Source organism: Papio anubis, chromosome 19, assembly GCF_008728515.1.
Source record: "Papio anubis isolate 15944 chromosome 19, Panubis1.0, whole genome shotgun sequence".
NCBI lineage: Eukaryota > Metazoa > Chordata > Mammalia > Primates > Cercopithecidae > Papio > Papio anubis.
The window spans coordinates 66,598,825-66,621,876 of NC_044994.1; the positions used below are offsets into that span (position 1 = coordinate 66,598,825).

General features: G+C 49.4%; 1 protein-coding gene across 1 annotated transcript; it reads right to left on the bottom strand.

Moving 5' to 3' along the window:
- Positions 1-1,007: 1,007 nt before the first annotated feature.
- On the bottom strand, positions 1,008-22,706 carry DIPK1C (divergent protein kinase domain 1C). Its single transcript, XM_003914486.4, has 4 exons — positions 22,487-22,706; positions 11,644-12,321; positions 7,306-7,470; positions 1,008-2,009 (listed from the first exon to the last, which is right to left on the bottom strand). Exons 1-4 carry the CDS (start codon positions 22,691-22,693, stop codon positions 1,791-1,793), a joined length of 1,269 nt encoding a protein of 422 aa, XP_003914535.2. The 5' UTR covers positions 22,694-22,706; the 3' UTR covers positions 1,008-1,790.
- Between the last annotated feature and the right edge of the window lie 346 nt (positions 22,707-23,052).

Below are 23,052 nucleotides of genomic sequence, written 5' to 3' on the forward strand. Positions count from 1 at the left end.
CGCAGCTCTGGGGAAAATAGAAGCCTCCACCCAATAGCGCAAACCCTGCCCTTTCCTTTGGAATCCACTAGTCCTAGGCCTGGCCATCGAACTTTGGTTTTAATTTACTTGTGCTGCAGGGTGACTGACATGGGTTTTTTTCTTCTTGCTAGAATACAATTGCAAAGTGAGTCTTCATGTCCATGATGAGGAGGCCCTCTGTGGAACTCAGTGTCATTTGGAAGATCCCCAGTGGTGATGGGTAAGAATGGCAGCTGACAGTGGGCCTTCCCACAGGTCTTTGGGGAAGAGAGAATTTAGAGCTGGGGGCCTCTGATCATCCTGGTCCTTCACACAACATTTCTCAGCGTGCCCTGAGGGGCAGAGTCAGTAAATGTGACCCCAAAGTCTGGAAGCAGGCACTCCCGTTTCTCTGGTTTAGAAAGGGGCTGCAGGCCAGGATAAGAGATCATTTGGAATGTGTCCATTTGTGACTTTCACAACATCAGATTAATTTGTCTTCTTTAATGTGTAAACTGCCAACATGACTTCCTGATTCTCTCATCTTTTTCGATTTCCCTTTTCATGGAATTTCTGTAAAGGGGTGACCCGTTGGTTTGTTGAGCACTCATGGGTCACAGGTATGGGTAGAAGCCAGGTCCCTTTAAGTGAAAGCTCACTGGCTCCACGTGGTCCATCCCCCTGTCTGTCTTTTGCCGGAAAAGCCTCCTTGGGATCACCACTGATGAGCATATCATGCCGCAGTACGACTTGATGCCTATCACTTGGTCTTCAGTCCATCAAAAGAAAGGTGCTGGTCTCTGGTCCTGCCTGGAGTCAATGCTGACCTCAGCATTTGCACTACTGTAGATTTTCACTGGAGGTGAAGACAATGCTGCGTCAAGCCAACCTACAAGTCTCTGCCCAGGGGAAGGTGCATTGCAATACGAGGCTCCCTAAAACCCCATCCATAACCTTGGTAGATTCCACAAAATGAAAAATACCATAAGCTGCCATTACACACGCTCTCCAATGCAAATTACATTCCCTAAGGATGCAATTTATTTTCTTTTCATTGTATTTAATTCCAAAAGAAAGGTCACACTTCTTTGCTAGGTAGGCAAGCTGTTCCGAAGGACACACTAGAGAAAGCACCACTCCCCACCCCAAACCACATTCCCAACACACTCACCTGCCCACACTCACACAATCACATACACATGCCCACACTTACATACACATGCTGACACCTGTGCAGTCATGTGCACACACTCATTCACACTGTTCTACACATTCACACTCAGGCATACTCATAGGCCTCATGAGCACACTTACCTGTGCACACTCATACACATGCAGACACTCACGGGCACACTCATACATGCTCACATGCTCATTTGCACCCAGACACAGGCATACACATTCATTTGCATGCACGCAAACACTTTTTAATGTAACGATTTACAGGAAAGAACAGCTGGAACTCGCTGGGATAACCAGGTACGAGTGCTCTCTGCAGAGAATAATGGCACACAGGTTTGTGTCTTCTGACTGAGGGCCCTCCTGAAGGGAGGTCTGTACCTCCTCCCTCCTTTTACACAAGGCGACAGGTCAGAGGCCAGGGTGGGACCAGAGCGAGGGAGGCATCGTCTCTGGCAGCAGCACTTACCACTCCACACTGTGGAGGCCAGAACAGCACCCCAGAGAACACTCATTTGCACAGGGGAAATGGCTCATCTTTCAAACAATGGCAGAAGAAATCCAGCAAAGGTCACTTTTCCTGTGTGAGCATGTTGAAGGCCAGAGAGTGGCTACTTCTCTGCCTCCTGCAACTCCCTCAGTGTGGCTTGGAGGAGTCGGCGAAGCTTCCAGAACACGCTGGGGGTGTCTCTCCGGGTGTTCCCGCTGGGGACCCCAGGGTCTGCACATTCCTGCACCGCCTCCTGTAACTGCAGCTGAAGCTGGAAAGAGACTGCAGAACTCTTGAGAGGTGCAGAAAACCAATGGCGAAATATTTTGTCACAGATGACCTGAGGGAAAGAAGGTGAGCAGTTAATTTAGGGCAGCAAATCCTCCTGAAAGCTTCCCAAGCCCAGGATTGGTTCTGAAACAGATCTCGGCTTCTCTCCCACCCCCACGCCCACCCCCACCCCCGTCCTTCAGGGAGCACACTCCAGAGACCATCCGATTTGGAAACATGCATTCACTTCTGCCCCTTAAACCCTTCAGCACCATGAACAAGCGATGCCTCCGAGAGAAGCCAACGTCTGTGTGAGGCAAAAACTTCCCTTTCCAGCCCCCTAGCAGATGGACGAAGCTCTGGGTGACACTGTAAAAGGACTGGACACATTTCTAGGGAGGAAGGGAAGCAAAAGTCACAGTCACTGCTGCAGAAGGAGTTGGTCCTTTGCAGGCCTGAGGGAGGTCAGCTTTGCTGTCACCACCTGGAGACGAGATTTCTTATCCACAAGCCGGTCCTAGTGACCACATTGACCATCTGACCGGGTCGTCCAGGGGGCCAAACAGTGCATGAGGGAGAAGTGTGTGAACTTGAGTGACCGCCTGTGTAGCACTTTAAGGCTCATGAAACAAAGGTATATTTGACAGAAAAGGCTGCAGGCATAAGGATCTTTGAAGGCTCTGTGAAATGTGTTATTCTAGGAGCAGGGGTAAAAATTAGACGCTCTCTTTAATTCTTATCAGGTATGAAATTCAGTGATGCTGAGGATCCTGGAAATTTCTCCCTGTAAACATCTTGTTTGTTTTGTAGCTCTGACAGCTTCCCCCACGTTGGGAGAAATGACCTGCCTCTGCATGGTGCATCATGCTTTATTACTCTATATCACACTTTATATCAGACTCAATTAACAAACGCCTCCATTGTAAAGAGCTGCTGCTTCACAGAGGACAAAAACCTTCAACTTCTATTTCACAATCCCTGCAAAGGCAAGGATTCTTTTCAAAACCTAATTATGGCTTTTTTTTTTTTTTTAATAGAGAATACATTTTCATGTGCAAAATTTAAAATGTTCTTAAGGCTAGACTGCGATCTCAGGCTCCACCTCACCTCGACGCTCAGCTCCCACTCTGAGAATGAGACATTCTTTGACATATACATTTCCTTTTTCTTTTATTTCACACATAGGTAATATATTATATACACTGTTCTCAATCTTCCACCCCCGTTTATATGAGGGAGGTCCCTCCAAATTGATTTTTCTTTTTGAGACAGGCTCTCACTCTGTCACCCAGGCTGGAGTGCAGTGGTGCCATCTTGGCTCACTACAACTTTGACCTCCTTTGTTCAAGCGATCCTCCTACCTCAGCCTCCTGAGTAGCTGGGACTACAAGGGCATACCACCATGCCTGGCTAGTTTTTGTATTTTTTGTAGAGACAGGGTTTTGCCATGTTGCCCAGGCTGTTCTTGAACTCCAGGGCTCAAGCGATTCACCCACCCTGGCCTCCCAAAGTGCTGGGACTGCAGGCGTGAGCCACAACGCCCAGCCATTCCCTCCAAATCAGTTCTTATGAGGATATTCCATGTGATTTAATGGCTACTTCTGAAATGTGTGCATGTGTCATAAGTTATTTGACCAGTTCCCTATAGATGGAATTGAGGTTGCATAATAACTTTTGCTATTATGAACAATGCTGCAATAAATGTCTTGCAGATATATGCTATTGCATTTTGTGCATGTGACTACGTTTCTAGAAATAGGATTTCTGGGTCAAAGGGCATGTGCATTTTTTGTTTTGATAGATACGTTAAATTGACTCCGTAAGATTTCTTCTCATTTATACTCCCCAGCAATGTATCCAAGACTGCTCATCCTCCCTTAGCCACTCCAACACAAATGTCACAGATTCATTTTGCCAACAGATGGGTGAAAATGGTTTAATTTGCATCTTTCTTAGTTTGAGAGTTATTTGTGCTTCCTTTTCAATGAATGGTCAAGTTTATATTTTTGGCCTTTGTTGTGTTCATTTGTAGATGCTCTTTATATCTTAAGGACATCACCCTTGCTTTAGGTTGGTTCCCCAGGAAGTAGACTCTAAGACGGAGGTTTGCACACAGGGATTCTCTGAGGTCTGTCCTTGGGAAGCACACTCCCTGGAACTGAGGAAGAAGTAAATGTGTGGGGCTGGGGGGGTCCCTGTGGAGTTGTCCCTTAGTGAGGCACAGGGGCCTTGGTGTCAGGCCCACCCTCTTTAACCAATCACTAGATGCTGCCCCTGGAAAGTGGGTCTCCCCTTGGCAAAGCCAGTCCTGGGGGGAATGAGCTCCAGCAGCCGGGGCTAAGCCCCCTTCCACCCTCTACATTCCTGGTCTATAAGAAGAACTCCAAATGTTTTACAAATATTCTCATTTAACTTTTAAATTTGCTCTTTTTTTTTTTTTTTTTTTTTGTAATTTTGTTTATGCCAACATGGGTTTGTTTGTTGTGTTTTGTTTTTTTTTTTCTGAAAGATAATTAAATTTGTGAACTGTTCCTCTTTGGCTTTGTTTCATACTTACAAAGGCCTTCTCTATACTAGTATTTGAAACTCTCCCAGCTTTTTCTGGTACCTTAAGGATTTCTTCTTTTTATGTGTAAGTATCTGAGCCATCTGGAATCTAGTCTGAGGTCAGGAGGAGGGAGCTACCTTGGTGTTTGTTGTGCCCGGCAGCCAGTTCACCAGCACCGTTCACTGTGCAACCCAGCTGACCCTGCCCTGGTCTACAAGGCCCCCTTTATCAGAGGCTAAATATTTGTATTTCATTAGTCTATTTCTGAGACAGTTTTTATTCCATTTCATTGATTTGTAAATTTATATAGAGCAAGAATTTTGGGGGTAATTTGGGTTCAAAATGCAGAAAATTAAGACTGGGTGTTGTAGCTAAAGCCTGTAATCTCAGAATTTTGGGAGGCCAAGATGGGAGGATCACTTGAGGCCAAAAGTTTGAGACCAGCCTGGGCAACATAGTGAAACCATGTCTTTGCAAAAAGTAAATTAAAAAATTAGCTAGGTGTGGTGGCATGCACCTGTAGTCCTGTTTATTTGGGAGGCTGAGGTGAGAGGATCCCTTGAGCACAGGAGTTCGAGGCTGCAGTGAGCTATGGTTGCGCCACTGCACTCTAGCCTGGGTGATGAAGCGAGACCCTGTCTCTAAAATAAAATAAAATAGAAATAAAAAGTAATAAACTAAGAAAATATAAAATAAAGAAAATTGTAATCCTACCTTCCAGAAATACTTGCTTTTGACATTTTGGTATATAAGGGATTATATACTATTTAACAGAAATGGAATGGTATTGTAAATATTAATTTGTAACCTGCATTTTTTTCACCTAATAATGGTTCATATTTTCTCATATCCTTAAAGAAAATGTAATTTCATTTTCAGGACTTTATTCAAAGTCAATAATCAGATATGTGCACAAATAAAATTGCTCAGCTAAAGAGCATGGCTATGTCTAACAGCCACGACCCCTCAAGAGAGAAGTAATTCACAATCACGTTAACAATATAGACACTTTTCTATTTCCCTGAAGCCTCAACTGTTAATTAATAGCATTTAAATAACTACTCCCAATTGGTAAGTGAAATTTACAATCATTGGATTTTAATCTGAATGTCTTTGAATGGTAAGATAAAATGTTTTTCTGTCGGGTGCGGTGGCTCACGCCTGGAATCCCAGCACTTTTGGGAGGCCGAGGCGGGCAGATCACGAGGTCAGCAGTTCGAGACCATCCTGACCAACATGGTGAAACCCTGTCTCTACTAAAAATACAAAAAAATTAGCTGGGTGTGGTGGTGGGCGCCTGTAATCCCAGCTACTCGGGAGGCTGAGGCAGGAGAATCTCTTGAAACCAGAAAGCAGAGTTTGCAGTGAGTCAAGATTGCACCACTGCACTCTAGCCTGGGCAACGAGAGCAAAACTGTCTTTAAAAAAAAAAAAAAGTTTGTCCAAGTTGTCTGGCCATTTGGATTTCATCGTTTGTGTGTTTGGTGCCTGTTCTGCCAATTTTCTTTGTGTTCCTCTTGCCCCTTGATGAATTGGTAAGAGCCCTTTCTACAGAAAGGGTGTAAACTCAGCCTCTTATTACATTGCAAAGAGCAGGCATTTGTATTCCCATTTTGTGAGCTGGGATCACAAGGCAGTGGACACTCAGGTGAAAATTATCTTCTTCCCACAGCTCAAGAAGAATGATTTCATGACGGACCTCACCAAGGGTGTGAGTCCACATTAAAGAGGCTGGGATGGAGACGCCTCTGAAGGCAGCTACATTCCTAGGTTTCCTGAAAGGGAAATGCTCAGTGATTCTTTGGCCTAAAAGGTCTGTGTAGACTCTGGGGTGGTGGAGTCGGGGTGTTCGTTTGGCTTGGTTGGGACCACTAGGTTAACAGCAGACCTGTCCGCGCCTTCCCAAATCATCCCCCATCACGGCTGATGCAGCACCACACGGGGCTCCTCTCTCCTCTCTCTCCTGCTCCCACCTCAACTGCATTTTGGGTCTGCAGTGGGCTCACATTGGCCTTTCAGGTTTAAGGAATGAGGAGGACAAGCTACAGTGGAGGGCCCTCTAGGGGAGTGGGTTGGATAGTGTGGGTCCAGAGCCTCTGTAGGCCATTGCATGCAACCAGGCCATAGGGGAGGTCTGGCTAGACACTGCGGGACCTCCTCCGGGTATGATCAACACCTGTGGGCCCAGATGTCTCCGCCGTCACCTGAAAGCCTCAAGTGATGGCAGAAAGAGACAGCTTCTGCCAAAAGAGGGGAGATGCTCCAACCCCAGCTGGGGGACCTGAGACCCGCCAGCTCTGACTGCCTGAACCCTGTATGTATTCCATTTGTGGCTGATCTCCTGGACTCGGCTCCTTTCTTCCTCTCTAAACCACCTCCTGGTACTGACCTCTGGCCTGTCTGGATGGTAGTTTCTGTTCAACGTCTAGTTAGGCCAGTGTCTCGGGACTGCTTCGCACCCTTCTCAGTATTATCTTTGATGGATTAGTCTCAGGGTTCTCATCGTGTATGTGCCCATGCTTATGAGAGGTGGTAGATATGTGGGGTGGAGCCTGGGCAAGAGGAAGCCCAGCAGCCAGCTCTGCAGGGAGCTCCCTCATCAGATGCCCCTGGTCGCCTGACCAACAACCCTGGGGGTAGGCAACCAAGAGCACATGATTGTCCCATCCCACCCTCCTGCCTTTATTGACCACATCGAGCCGGATGGATGGCCTGAAAAGGTTGACCTTGAGCTCCACTGAGGGTATCTGAAGTGCCAGCAGGCAGAAACAGCCAGACAGCACCCTCTCTCCCCCCAGCCCCGGCAGCCTCTGCTTACCTGCAGGTTGTTGTTGACGCGCTGTGCTCCGCACTTGTTGACTCGTAAATCACATCTTGAAAAACAGTCAAAGAAATTGCAGTCTTCATCGTCTGTGCAATTTTGCTCAAGGATTTCCCTCATTTTAGGTTCAAAAAAGGCCATGTCCACATCAATAGCCACCACCTGTAATCAAAACAGCATGGGGCTATCAAAGGACTACTGGTGGCCTCCGCGGAGAGGGAGCCTGTTCACAACTTTGGTTCACCTCGTGCGGGTGCCACTGTCCAGGTCACAGGTGATCCCACAACTCCCATGAGCCAAGAGGAAAGCCCCGGCCATGCCCTGGGGAGTGGATTGATCCCCTAAAGTGTCTGCATGCATTTTCTTTTACACAGGCGACTGTCATAGTTACAGTGGAAGGCTTTAACTGCAAAAAGGACCTCTGCAGCCACCAGTGAAAGCCCAGGATTTGGAACTATCACCACAAGTATCACTTCTCGTCTTTAGTCATTTTCTCAGCTTCGCAAGTAGCAACTCTGAGAGGCCTTATACATGAATTTCCCCTCCGCTGCCTTACCACGTGGGTCTCTGACCTTCAAGGGTCAGGATTCTAAAAGCTGTAAGATACAGCGAATCTATTCCCGTAAATACAAGCAATCCAGGGAATCCTCGTTTGAGTGGCGGGTCTCCAGGTGTGATGGAGAAACTGAGGTGGGCAGTGCCTACATTCTCTTCATGGCATGTCTGTTACCCGAGTCAGCTGGTTTCAGACTGACCAGTCAGACGACAAAGTGGGGGAAATATCAAAGTTCTCGAATTAGGACTGATACACAGAGGCCCTGAACAGGAGCGACGCCTGAGTTCCACTGTCATCGTGAGAACCTGATGACCGCTGGAACTTCAGATTTATCTTCCTGGCATCGAACCAAACAGACTTCAAAAACAGAGAGAGAATAACTTCTAAATTATGTAGCTCTTCCACCGCCACCTGGATGCAACAACAAAAACAGATGAGCTCAAACCTGAGAAAACCTGGAATCTGCCCAAATCAAGCTGTTTATAGCTTCGAGGTATTAAACAGCCACTAGGAAAGCTGATGAACTTGATGGAGTCAGTGGCATTTCACAAGCCTTCACAGGTCAGCATTGAAATATCAGCCTTTCTTTTTCCCTCTGGGAGTTTTGAAAAGGGTTTCATTTGCTGCTCATTGCCTCTTCAATCCTACGCAGTTTGGGAGGCACCTTTGGTTTTGATTTTAGTTTTTCATTCAGGATTGATGCTAGAAGGCAATGAAGTTTCTTGGGGATTATTTAGTAAAACAGAGCAGGGGAGAATAATTTAGTTCAAAATATGTGGAGAATAATGAAGATAAACAATACAGACAGACCTTTTCTCTATTTAAGGGGTTTTGCCTAATTACTAATTCAGGCGCTGTAAGCAACTTCTCATTTTAATCTTTCCTATCCCATTATTTAGCCAAAACAAATAGCCGATTTCATTATTTACCCCGGTTAATACACTAAAAGTGAATAAGGACTATGCTAATGAATCTCGCATCTTTATAATTCATTATTGGGGCTACACGACTTTTCTATTCTTTCTATGGTTTCTCGCGATCTCCCCAGCCTCCCCCGGGCCCCTACTTAGAATTTTAGCTTCTTGCAACTTCTCCTTCCCATTTCTGATAGTTTCCTTCTCATCTCCCAGGGAGAGCCAGATTTATTTTTTAATTTTTAGTGTATGGGGTCTAGAATGGATTACAACTCTTATAAACATAACCCTATGCACCTAAAATAAGAACAGTATTTTTTTAAAAAAAAAAAACAAAAAACCTACATCATGTTTCTTAATATCAAGAGAATCATAAAGTCCTTCCTGCATAAAATTACCTAACTTGCCTCTTCTTCTTCAAACTTCCTCCTGGCATCAGAACAGGAAGATGAATGAGAATTATTTCATTCTTCACCAAAAACTGTGGCCCTGGAGTAGGAAGCCATACCATCTGTTGGAAAAGATCACTGACTGGCAATAGTTTCGGATCATGAAGGTTCCTAGTTTTTCATTTACAGCCACTGGACACATTCTCAAGATCTGCAAGTGTGCACCTGCCCTGCAGACGAGAGAACGACTGTGAATGACCAATTCTTACACCTCCACTGGGAGGTGCCCCTTCCTTCTGCCAGGGCAGCCCAGCAACCTGGGCTCAAAGGCAGGACCCACCTGCCGGGACTCTGAGATCACTAGCTCTCAAACTTGAGCGCACATGAGAATCAACTAGGAGCCTTGTTTTGAAGACCGGGATTGCTGGCTCCCACCCCCACCATTTCAGGTTCAATAGGTCTGGCGTGGCGTCTGAGATTTGCATTTCTAAATGAGCTCTCTGGTCATGCAGATACTGCTGGTTTTCACTTAAAAGTTGTAAAATCTTGGGTAAAATAATTCCTTGAACTTCAGGGTCTGCAAGAACGGTGGAGAACAGGACTGGTGAAGGGGTCTCCTCCTGCCCTGCCCTCCCTATTCTTGCCCAGGCCAAGGCTGCAGTGGAGGTAAGAGTCCTGAGCGGTGCAGCACCAGCCGACAAAATACAGTCTGGTGCTAGGTTGAGGACGCACAGTCATGATTTCTTTGAACAAATATTTTCTGCTGATGGTGTGCAAGATACTGGAGGCACAACTTAGGTGGTTCCCACAAACCAATAACTGGATAATCAACAAGTATGTAGGTAAAAGCATCTGATGTCGCCCACTCGGCATCACAGACCCCATCAGCCTCTGCTCCTTCAAGAAGCGGATATCCTTGAAGTTCCCGCAACAATTACAGCACCTGCTGGGTCCCACTCATTGATGCCCACTGATACCTGCTGGAGGAATAAGGGAGTGACTGAGTGGCGAGAACTGGCCCGCAGCTGCCCGGAGCTGGGGGAGGTGGGTTGTGCGTGGATACTCCCTGACTTCCTCCTCAAGGCCTCAGTGTGGCTGTGGGTCATTCCCCGTGACACACATATCGGGACAGTGTCTGGGAGATGCTCAGGGTATTGCAGGTGGGGCTGAGTTCCCCCTGAGCTCCCAGCCCAGCACACAGACCTCCTGGAACCTCCCAGAACCTCCTAGCTATTTCCCTGACACCGCTGACTGGTCAGCCCCTCCAGGGCAGCAGGAGGCGAGGCATTAGGACAAAGCACTCAGGGCAAGATGTGTGATGCCCTTCACAGGAATGAGGGCATTACACTGGCAGCAAATTTAGTTTTCCAGCTGCTTTCAGAAGACCATGCCACTCCTAGACTACCTGCCTTGGAGGCCATGACTGGCAGTCACAGTGCCTGCTTTTTGTCCCTTTATGTTGCAACCAGGCTGAAGAGCATGGCCCCACCATGAACCAGGCCCCACAGTGACCAGCACGCCCAGGTGACTGGAGCTAAGCTGGTCTGGCCGTTCTGCTGCCGGCACTGGCCGCGTCAGAATGAACTTGTTACAGCAGGTGGGGGAGCAGAGCATGCCACCTTCCCCAAACTTATCCTGCAGCCACGACATCCCTGCCAGTCTTATTGCTACTTCCTGTTGGATGGTCCCAGCGCCTGGCACAGCATGAGGGCACCGGGATGATCGCAGCCGCATTAATCTGACACATCAGTGTTCGCCTAGCTGGGTGAAGGGAGAGGGGTTTGTGTTACACGGAGACACTGAGGCTCCTGCTGCTGTTCTTCCACACCTCACTGTTCTCACACAGCCGCCTGGCCCCAGAGTGGAGATGAGCATGCATGTGCCCTGTGGTGCAGTGGCAAGTATTTCTACCTGGGCAGGGCTTTCCCTTGTGGAAGGCACTAAAACCCCATTTGTTCCTCTAGAAGTCTTACATATGGAATAGAAACTGACTGGAACCTCTCCAGACAAAAAGCACTGGGGAAAGTTACTTGATGTCACAGAGCATGGGCAGCTTGAGAACAGCGTCCCCACACCGGAGGCCATCCTCCCGCATCGTCCTCGGCAGCTCCTCGCCTCCTGTGGACTGTTTTCTGCACAAGTTAAACAGACCCGCAAGAGAGGTTGCTGTTACGTGAGCTCGAAGCAGCCACAGAGCTCAGGTGAAGGAAGCAGAACAGCCTTCTGGGAGGACAAAGCTGGCCCAGCCCTCTGCCTCCCACTGGGGGTGCGTTCATTCAGATTCTCACTCGAGATGGATCTGTTCCTTGCTGACACCCGAAAGGAAGTGTTCTGGTAGGTGGGAGTTCTCTGAGGCTACAGAAGCGATAGTAGTTTGCTAACTCAGGACACAAGCTCAGAAACCTTCTCATTTCCTTCCCACCAGACCCGAGAGCTCCATTCTCTGCACAGAAACACACCGCCCTGCGCCACTTACTGTGAAGTCGCTCCGGATGGCAAAGTTTTCTGGCTTGATGTCGCAGAGGTGGAGGCGGTGGGAAAAGTCACTGTCAAAATGGTTCACCATGTCCAAGAAGCTGAGCGCGATGTCACTGATGGCCCTGGCCTGGCCACCCCCAGGGGCACCTGGGACCCGGTCCAGGGGGAAGAGTGCCCTGTGGTGGGGGCTGCCCGCGGCGAGGAACTCCACCGCGTAGAAGTGGCCACAGGAGCCCAGCACAGGCAGCACGTGTGGGCTCAGGTCCTGTAACAGGCTGAAGTAGACGTACTCCTCCTGCTGCAGCAGGGCCCACAAGCTGGCCAGCTGTCCCCGCCAGCGCGGGCCCCGTCTGCCCGGCCACCATGGCCCCAGGCTGCTGTTGGACAACTCCAGGCCCAGAGCGCTCTTGACCTCCCCAGCCACCATCAGGAGGAGCTCTGCCTCGGGGATGTCCTGGCCACCCTCCCCTGCCTCCTCTTCCAACAGGCTGAGGGGCGGGAAGCTGGAGAAGGCCTCCGCCTTGGACTTGAGGACCACGGGCCGGCCGCGCCAGTCGGCCTGTAGCACCTTCTTGCCCCTGTCGTAGTGCAGGCAGCGTTGGAACAGCAGCTTTCCCGCCACACACAGGTCCTCGCAGAGGTCCCCAGCCAGCGCGCCGCCCCGGTAGTCCTGGCACTGCAAGGAAGGGAACAGTCAGTCACCATGGGGAGGGCCAGGTGCCGTCCGTCTCTCGGCTGGGGTTAGGGAAAGGGACAGCCTGGCCTCTGCCCTCAGGATGCTGATAAGCCAACTGTGCAGAGAAACCTCAGTCCTGTGGATCGCAGAGGCCACTCAGTCAGTAATTCAGGGGAAGGTTAAAGGAGCCGCTCACAGTCATTACACGACTCAGTTAGGCCTAGGACAGGTCTGCAGAATCAGGACACCTGCGACTGGGAAGCACGACTTCCTATCATTCAGCTGGGTGGCTCTGGGAAGCCAGAGGCCAGGAAACCAACAGGTGAAGGGCTGGACCAGGCCAGTAGCTCTCAACTCTGGCTACACTGCAGGGTCACTGGGAGAGCTTCTAAGTCTCACATCTAAGCAGCTAGGTCAGGTCTCAGCAGAGGGGACCCAGGAGCCCTATCTGCCCACAGGCTGGACCATAGTTATGACCCTTCCTGCAGGTACATTCCTTGAGCTTGCTGTTTTCCACATGAAATGGAGTGGCCTCTAAAGCTTTCAGGCTGGAGGTTTGCAGATGTTTAGAGGAGAAGCCTCTGGAGGATACATGAGTGAGCACAGGGCTCATGGCTGGTGACCTGGAGTAGAAGGGGGACCAAGGAGGACCCATGCCGGATACATTCTGGAAGAGTAGGGCGTGTTTTCATCTGGGCGGCAAGCAAGGCTGTCCACGAGGCCCCGGATGGGGTGTTTCTCCTAAACTTCAGGAGACTTTAGGATGGAGCCACTAGCGGACCTGGCGACCTTCCCCACCACACCACAAATTCCCTGAGAAGCGCGTCCAGCCCGATGATCCTGCCAGAGGCAGGGAAGGAAGAAGTGAAGTATGGAAGGAAGGAGAGGACTGTCATCCTCTTCTCTCTTTTCTTTTTCAGAAAATCTAAACTATGGGACCACTTTTGTTAGGGGTTGAGTATATTTCCTAATCCCACCTGTTTCCCCAACAAATGAGTCTTCCTCCATGTCAGCAAATGAAGGCCTCTCTTCCTTCCAGAAACTTCTACAGCACATGAAACAACAGAGTCACCCTCGTTCCTCTAAGGCCATGAGAAATGCCAAATCCCAAAGCTGTTGTTCTCACCCCATTTCATGTATGAGAAAGGACCTTGAAGTCTCAGCGGTGGAAGGGCAGCTTTGGTGCCAGGACAAAGGATGGGGCCAAGGGCCACTGAGCTTGGATTCCATGGCCCAACCTTACTGCCACATCCTCACCTGCTCTGGGCCTTAAATTCCTTTCCTGCGTCGCACCCCCTGCCTCCCTGCATGGTGATTGTACCGGCCAAGAGGGAAGTGTGCGTGCATGCCACAGCATATGCACGAGCACCAGGCATCAGGAGAGGCCTGAGAACAGCCTTGGGTTCATAATTGGATACTGCCCAGCCTTGCAGGTGGCCAGGTAGATCAACTTGACCCATCCCAAGCAGATTACAAGCAGCTCCTTGAGGTCAAAAGCTGGACCTCTAGTGTCTAGACGTATAAATAATTCCAAAATCAGGAGCATGGTGGCTCACCCCTGTAACCCCCACACTTTGGGAAGCCAAGGCAGGCAGATCACTTGAGGCCAGGAGTTTGAGACCAGCCTGGCCAACATGGCGAAACCCCTTCTCTACTAAAAATACAAAAATTAGCCAGGCGTGGTGGTGCATGCCTGTAGTCCCAGCTACTAGGGAGGCTGAGGCAGGAGAATCACTTGAACCCATGAGGCACAGGTTGGAGTGAGCTGAAATTGTGCCACTGCACTCCAGCCTGGGCAACAGAGCAAGACTCTGTCTCAAAAAAAAAGAAATCCAAAATCAAAAAACCTCTGAAAACTTACAAGTTTTTCATGACTCATTTGACCTTATGTGGTGTCAAAACCCGGCTGAAAAGTTACGAGCCTATTTGTATCTATACGTGTTTGACTTGGTGTGAATTCACATCCATTTTGCCGCAGAATTATTAACTTCATTACTGGCACTGCCCCACATGCAAAATATAAGGTAGTATATGATCTTTCTAACCTTCAACAAGATTTGAATTTTGAGACACACCTGGCCCCAAACCATTAGATAAGAGAGGGACTGGGGGCTTTATAAACACTGCGGGCTAATCGTTCAAAGTGCTTATTGAAAAGAAACACTCCCAGACTCCCAGTGCTTAAAAGAAGTATCTAGATATTTTTCGGGACTATTTCAGGTCGTACAACAGCCTGAAAGGCCAAAGCCAAGCTGTCTGACTGCCCCCCTGGCTTCCTGCTGAGATGGGGGGGATCCTGCCAGCCACTGCAATTTAGATCTCTGTATAATGCATTGGGTGGGGGCGACGGGGGTCTTGCTTGGCTAACACAATGATGCAAGCGAGAGAGACCTATAGGCAGAAACTCATGAACCTGGCCCTGGAGCTAGGGACACCACCCTATTTGCCTGGGGCTGACTTTGTGTCTTTGGAAACCCACACCCGTAAGGAAGTTGTATGAACATACATTCACCAGCTGCTTTAAACACCTTTGGAGTTGTGCACCTCCTGTGTTCACCTTGGAACTGAACTGAACAGAATCTTGGTTAAATGTCATTCTTTGGCTTTAACCCTGGTCACTCTTTCTCAGGCACCGGATCATGAAAGGCACATGGGAGGATCCAGACCCTTCACGCCCAGCGTGCTTTGCTTGCCATCACCTCCACATCGCCCTTCGGAAGAACGCGGCAGCTGGTCAAGCTCCTCTGAGACCTTTCAGGAGAGCCCTGAGAGGTGAGGTGAGGACGAGTGATAAGGAACTGAGGCCACCATGAGCAAGAAGATATAGATGGCAGAAGCAGCAAGGGCTGTTCATTTTACTTGTTGGGGTTTGTCCCGTACTAGATCTGGTATTTACAGAGTTTCACGTCTCTATAAATCTGATAAGAAAGTGCAAAACAAAAACAAAAAACAAACAAACAAACAAACATTGTTTCCTGTTCTCCTTTTAAATTTAAAAAAAAAAAAAAAAAAGCTTCCGTAAGTGTGATACCCAAAATAGTTGATTCACTCCCATAAAATTTTACAGTGTTCTCACATATTTAATGAAAAGTGCTTTTGCATAAAGTAGAGAACCATTGAAAAAGAAAGGAAAGCACAGAATAGGACTCCAGTGTAGCCAGAGGTGTGACCCTGAGCTGGGAGCTTCAGAGTCCTGCAGTGCTGAGGAGGGGAGGGCGGGGAGACGTGGTCCTGGTTGCAACTGAGAGAGGAGGCTCAGGAGAGAAGTGTCAGAGACACAGGGCCCTGTTTTCTATTAGCCTGTGATAAGCAGAGTGAGAAGGGTGCCCACTGTGACTGCCAGGGCCCTCACCCCTGTCATCTGAACTGGGGCCACCATAGCCACTAGCCATGAGAGACACCTGCCGACCAAGAAGCCACCTCCTCTTGGCTCCACTGGGATTGGGACTGGGCCACCCCCAGATCACCAGCGCCAGCTTTCCCAGCTGCGCCTGAGCCTGGACGGGCCACCATCTGGCCACAGCCGCCAGACTCCGGAGTTCGTGGAGCAGAGGGGACAGCCTTCGAAATTCCTAAATAACATTAGAGCGACAGGGCAGGGCCACCGTGAGGCTAAGCTTGGCACAGATTGGGTCTGCCTCTGGGTTCTGCCCCTGGCTTGCTGTGTGACTTGCTTCCGAGTCTGGAAAATGAGGACAATGGTGCCGTGTCCTGGAGTCAAACAAGGTCACAGGGAGACAGTCCTACCACAGTGCCCGGCCTAAGGTGGCTTGCTCAAGGCTAGTCCCCTCTCCAGCCCTGGTTGGGAAAGGGTGGGGGGCCCGGGCGTCTTCTTCCTGGGGGAGATGCCTCTGAGCTCAATTTTGAAAGAGGAGTTAGAAATCTGCCTTAGCAGGCAAGGGAGAGGCCAGCTGAGTCACGGAGAAGAACTTGTGCAAAGGCCCCGAGTTTCAAAGTAACCCTGTGTGTTCAGAGACCCAGAAACGGCCCCTGGGAGGAGAGGGCACAGTTGAAGCAAGCGCCTACTGACAGGCTGGGCTGCTGTATGTGAAACACCGTTCGGGTGTCTCCATCGGACTCACATGCTTCCTACCCAGCCTGGCCAAATCAAAATTTGCCCGGAAGCCAGCCCCACCCCTAAGTGGAATTCTTGTCTTCCTCCCCTACCCCAGCGCTCAGTAAATCATGGCCATGTGAGAGCGTCACTGGGTCAGGTCCCCACAGCACCGTGTTTAATACAAACTGTGCCTCATCAATGACATACAAATCTATATGAGATTTGCCCCTGTGAATTTGGAGGGCGATTCCAAACAGGAGTTGTGAGACATTTAGAACAATGGTGTAACTGTTGAATTTGGCATCCAGCCTATGGGTTTTGGAAGGAAACATTCATTTTGGCTGTTTTTCTGAAGATCAGAACATTGACTTCCAAGCCTGCCTCCCTGACGCCTGCTTCTTGCTGCGACACTGGGTATCAGAAAGGGCAGAAAGTGCAGGAGGTGACGAAAGCCTTAACCAGACCTGCCAGCTTCTACAGGTAAGGTCTTGGGTTTGTAACCTAACTTTTCAGTATCCCGGTCACCGCGCTTGTCCTAAGAAAGCATTTACATTACAGCGACGCATGCCCAAAAACACACACAGCTCTTCCTCAACTTACAGTGGGTGATGTCCCAACAACCCCAGAGTAAGTTGAAAACGGGTTTCATACCCCTAACCCACTGAGCATCACCGCTTAGCCCAGCCTACCTTCAACACGCTCAGAACACTTACAGCAGCCGATGGCAGGGCAAAATCATCTCAAACAAAGCCAATGTAAAATACAGTGTTGACTTTCTCATGTAATGTATTGAATACTGCCCTGAAAGTGAAAAACTGAATGGTTGTATTGATCCTCAAAGTGAGTTCCCACTGAATGCATCTCACTTTCACCACATCATAAAGTTGAAAACTCGTAAGTGAAATCATCATAAGTCAGGGACCGTCTGTATACAAGTGTGGTTATGTCACAGATGTTCCTTGATACCCTTTACAATGAAGTATTTTCGGCATTTCAGTTCCTACTCTTCTTATGTAGAACGCAAAATTCGTCTCCCATGGCTTACCAGTGTTAACGTCTAAGTCTGCAGCATTGGTCTGCATGTCTGGGCCTGCTAAGCACAGAAAAAGATTTCATCCAGCCTTTTAAAAAAAACAGTCAACTTAATGTACAAATTGCAAGTTTGAATTTAAAATTTTTATCAGGCCAGGCACAGTGGATCATGCCTGTAATCCCAGCAGTTTGGGAGGCTGAGGCAGAAGGATCACTTGAGCCCAGGAATTCAAGACCAGCCTGGGTGGGCAACATGGCGAGACCCCTGTCTCTGCAAAAATAAAAAAAAAATTAGCTGGGCCACACTTATAGTCCCAGCGACTTGGGAGACTGAGACAGGAGGATTACTTGAGCCTGGGAGGTAGAGGCTGCAGTGAGCCACCCTGTCTCAAGAAAACAAAGGAAAACCCCCAAAAACTTTCATCATCTTAAAGATAATAGTAGAATTATTTTATTAGCAGCATATCCTGTTGAAGTAGCTGAGTTTTTTTTGTTTTTAAACTCAATAGAAGTAGTTGATACAGGTCTATTTTAAAAGGTAGTCTTTCTCAGACTCCTCTGTGCGTAGGAGGAGCTCCTAAGGCCAGCTTAAAGACAGGTACATTTTTTGTACCCAAATGTGTGTATATATAATCCAAAGGTATTGGAGTTGGAAATAAACTGAAAAAACAAGTTAGTCTCATTGCAGCTAACTCTGGCGTGCTTTTAAAATTAATTACATTTGCAGTGGATTTGTGCTTCTCATGGATGTGAAAATATCCACACAGATGCACATTCCCATCAAATCAGTCCTAGCTTTTGTAAGAAGCACTCTTTGCAATCATTGCTTAGTATCTTTCTATGTCATGGTTCTCAGGCAAAAACAAAACCGGTCCACTCTAGTCTAGAAAAACTGTTGATAAGGTCCCAGAGGTCATGTCTGAGGGCTGGGTTTTCTTTTGTGTGTTTGTTTTTAAGGAGCATTAAGCTCCTATGCAGTTTAGCAACACTCATACTTGACAGTGGTATTCTTTCCGAAGCAGCTATGCTGTGCTTTGCAGAATCTCAGCGCAGTTAGCTCGTCCACTGTGTAACCCCTCTCTACTTTAGGAATGTGGCCGAGCATTCAGGCAGAGTCATTCACTGCTGAGAAATCTCTCTGGGTATGTGCCCTGGATGCTGTAGTCCCGTTGGGACCTCAACAGTTTCTATCACAGAGGCAAAGAAAGATAAGCCTGCAGGCCGGGCGCGGTGGCTCAAGCCTGTAATCCCAGCACTTTGGGAGGCCGAGGCGGGTGGATCACAAGGTCAGGAGATCGAGACTATCCTGGCTAACATGGTGAAACCCCGTCTCTACTAAAAATACAAAAAAAACTAGCCGGGCGCGGTAGCGGGCGCCTGTAGTCCCAGCTACTTGGGAGGCTGAGGCGGGAGAATGGCGTGAATCCGGGGGGCGGAGCTTGCAGTGAGCCGAGATCGCGCCACTGCACTCCAGCCTGGGAGACACAGTGAGACTCCGTCTCAAAAAAAAAAAAAAAAAAAAAAAAAAAGAAAGATAAGCCTGCCCTATTAAAAACGAAGCTCTAATGTAGACAACTACATGAAATTCCATCAAGACCTAACTAGCCAAAAGGCAGTTAAGCCTTCAGGATAGCAGTCTGTGGGAATATCTTTGACATGCTTTGAAAATGATTTGCTATGGAAGGGTTAAGTATACGAGGTGTTACATAGGGTTTCCACTATTAGAGAAGCCGCTTACCGTCACGTCATTGCTACCATCAGACTACACAGAGTCATGTCCTGGTGCCTCACCATATTAACTGTGTGAAGCAGGGCAAGTCACTTCACCTCCCAGGGGCTCAGTTTTGCCATCTGTGAAATGGGGATACTAAAAGCAACTACTTCATAGAGGTTGTTGAGGGAATTCAGTGAAATAAGCCCCATGAAATGATTCACACAGTGCCTTCCCAGAGGAAGAGTCAACAGACAGCAGCCCACATCTTCTGCCTCTGTGTGAAGGGCTCAGCCTGCAGAATGAATGAGAAGCCAGGCGTATCAATGATCCAGCACCAAGCTAGCCCCCCAGCTGGCTGGGCCTGCTGACACAGCCCACTGGAAAAGCAGGGCTCCAGAGACCTGAGTGCACCTATTTCTTGATTACGGTGTGTTGTCCCTCTTCAAGCCGCCATTAAGAAGAGCCCTAGAGTCTGACCAGGAAAATCTGAGCTGGAAGACCCGGGGCTCAATTCCCTTGGAACAGTTCAGGTTGGCTCTTCTAGAAACTTGTCAGTGGGATGTGGTTGGCTAGAGTGGAACCTCCCTGGGGAGGTGGAGTGTGGGCTTGGGGAGAACATGGAGACCTCTGATCCCTATCCCCTGACTCTGACTTGCCCCTAAGCTTTTTCCTCTGATTCCTTTATCCTACAGGTGGGTTCACCCCTGGCAGGCCAGCAATGCCCCCTGCCAGGCGGGAGCCTGGGAACACTGGCAGCCCCCGCTACCGGGGGCGGGAAATCCACCACAACTCCCTGGCCTCTGCCAGAAAGTCTCCCTTCGGCTCAGCTGGCAAAGTGGTTTATTCTGTGCTTTGGTATTCAGAGTGAAAGCTAATGAGAGTCTGGAGGCCCATCAGGAAAATAACAACCAGTTTTATTATTACAGATAAAAGCCAGGCAGAATGAATCAGAAAGTGCCAGGGGAGCGGAGACAGAGGCTCAATTCAGTTCAAGTCCTCAGAAGACACAATGCCAACCTCTACTTGGCAACTCAGCCCGGCAGAGTTGGGATTGTGAAGACTGGGGTCGTATTTAAACCCTGTCCTAACTGAGAGTGTCCTGGGTAAAACTTGAGTCAGGGAACTGTGTGGGTCTCACATCAACATATGCAGGATGAAAACAGTAGAAAAGGAAGTGGCAGGCAGACAGGGGGAGAAAGAGTTCTGAGAATGTGTAAGGAGTAAGGAACTCAAACAGGGCCTGCGGCAAAGGATGCTCCCCAACAAACCAGTTCACGGAGACAGCGTCACATCAACACCTAGGGAGATGGATGTGGCCTCCGCCATCGTTCTTTTGGCAGTAGGAAAGATTGAGGGCCTTCAGGGGCAGAACCAATCTCTCCAGCTTTATGTCTGACCAGAAATTATTCCATATGGCTGCCATTGAAGATATATTGGTAAAGCCTCTAAACAGAATTGGTTTTAATTTACGACCTGGAGTGCTGGGAAAGTTATGATTAGCAATTACTTAAATTATGCTGGACGATTTAATTTCCATTATTAAGCCTTTCCTCACTTAACCAAAGGTAAAGAAATGAAAAATGGCATTCCTTTTTTATCTTAATCTAAAGGATTTCTATATTAAATTTGTAAATAGGTGTTCCACTCTAGCCAAACCATCAATGTTTGTTTATTATAATTAGTCTATCAGCACTCCCTTTATAAGAAAAGAAAACCAGGGGGGAAAAAATTTATAAATGAAAAGGATTTTTATGGGTTCCTAAGAAAAATCAATGAGCTCTTACAACTTAACACTTGATAAAACTGGCCCAGTGTGGTGGTTCACGCCTGTAATCCTAGCACTTTGGAAGACCGAGGTGGGAAGATCGCCTGAGGTCGGGAGTTCGAGACCAGCCTGACCAACATGGAGAAACCACTGTCTCTACTAATAATACAAAATTAGCCGGGCGTGGTGGCAGAGGTTGCGGTGAGCAGAGATCAGGCCATTACACTTTAGCCTGGGCAACAAGAGCAAAACTCCATTAAAAAAAAAAAAGAAAAGAAAAAAAGAAACTTGATGAAACTTAAGTGTAACACTAGAAGGGGTCAATAGAATCTATGGGTGTCTCACCTACATACGTTCAATTCACGATGACACTATGACCCGCGTCAGAGTTAATTAGGGAGCATAACTTGTTTTAGCTGGTATACCTGGCTCACTTTTTAAAAAAACAATTTCAATCTCACTTAAAAAATCATTTACTTTAAAAACCTTGGTGGTCCCACATTTTGAAAATCTACAATCTCAAAAGGCCCACCCATATGTAAGCAACTGGACTGAAAACTTCCCATGTGTTTCTTGAAGAGTTTTTAGAAAATAGATCACTTTTCAAACCAAATGCTTAGACGGTCACTATTTTAGGAAGTGAATAATCGCTTGAGAAGTCATGTAAGAGTTGTTGCTACTATCTTCCCCTTTCTGGGATTTAGGGGACTCCCACGTTTATTCAAGTCTCCTTTGCGCCTGAAAGAACGGCTAGCCACGTTTCCAGTCAACTAAAGGTGGGTATTTCATTCACGTGATGTGAGCCCAGCGCACGCAGCAGTCTGCAAAATGCCAAATGTTTCTTCCTCACCCTAATTTTCCGGTTCAGTTGAGGAGCTGCTGGGTGCGAGCTTTCGGGCCCTCCCGGGTTAGGAGGCTCCTGTCGAGGACCCAGGATCCGGGATCCGCCCGGTCCGAGCCGCCTTCGCAGCGCGCTCTGCTCGCCAGAGCGCACGCTGCATCGGTTCCCACAGACCGCGATCGTGGAGAGCCCGGGCTCTGGAGCGCAGGAGGGCCGGGGTCCGACCAGCCCTCCGCATGGGCTTGGCGAGGTAGGGGGAGACCTGGCAGCTCAGGGCGGAATCACGGAACGCGGGCTGGGCTGGAGCGCTGCGGACCCCAGAGACAGAGGCGTGGCACCCCCGATCCCGAACCCCGCACTGGCTCGTGCCCAGAGCCCGGCGGCCTGACACCGGACGCCGGCACCGAGGGGCTGTCCGGAGGCTCGACCAGACCTAGACACTCGTATGAGACCCGCAAACTTTCTTCCGGAGCTCGGGCTCAGGGGTGGCGAGAGTAGGACGGAAAGGCTGTCTGGGGACAAAGGGCAAAAGCTGGCGAAAAGGGGAGAGACACCCCAGCTAGCCCACAGAGCATTCCCGGCTGCTTCCCCATTCGGGGGACCAGGGCGTGCGCCTCTGGCATTCCACGCAGGTGTCGGGACCCCACGCCCCCGGCGGGTGCCACCCAAGTCCCCGGGGAAGGCTGGGGGTCGGGGACGGGTGCGATCCCCCCTCCCGGGACGCGCGGCGCGGGGCAGAGCGGCGGCGGGACTTACCAGCGCGGCCAGGATGCGCCGGCTCTTCTCGTTGGTGCAGCGCTCGGAGAGGACACCCGGGTGCGCGCGGAGCAGCAGTGCGGCCGCCAGCACCCAGCCCGCGGTCCACGCGGCGAAGGCGAGGAGCGCGCCCGGCCCGCAGCGCCCGCAGCACCCGCGCCGCCCGCACCAACCCGCCCGGCCCCGCGCGCCCGCCGCCCGCGCCATGGCCAGCCCGGCCGCGCCCCGGCCCCGCGGCCACCCGCGCCCCTAATTCTGCACTCGCGTCGCATCCCGCGGCTCAGGCCCGCTTGCGGCGGAGGGCCTGGGGAGGGCCGAGTGAGGGTTGAGACGAGCCCACTTGCCTGAGACGTGGTGCCAGGAGGGCGATCCCAGCAACAACACCCACCCGAGCCCGAGCACCGGCTGGGGGTCCACTCCGCCCTCCCTGCTCACTCCCCGCTTTTTTTTTTTTTTTTTTGCACTTTTTTCCCCCGAGAAGACCAGCTCCCCACTTAAACAAAATCCGGGTAGATTCAATCCCCTCTCTCTTTGGGTACTGATTCCTCCGACTACGTATCTTCAAT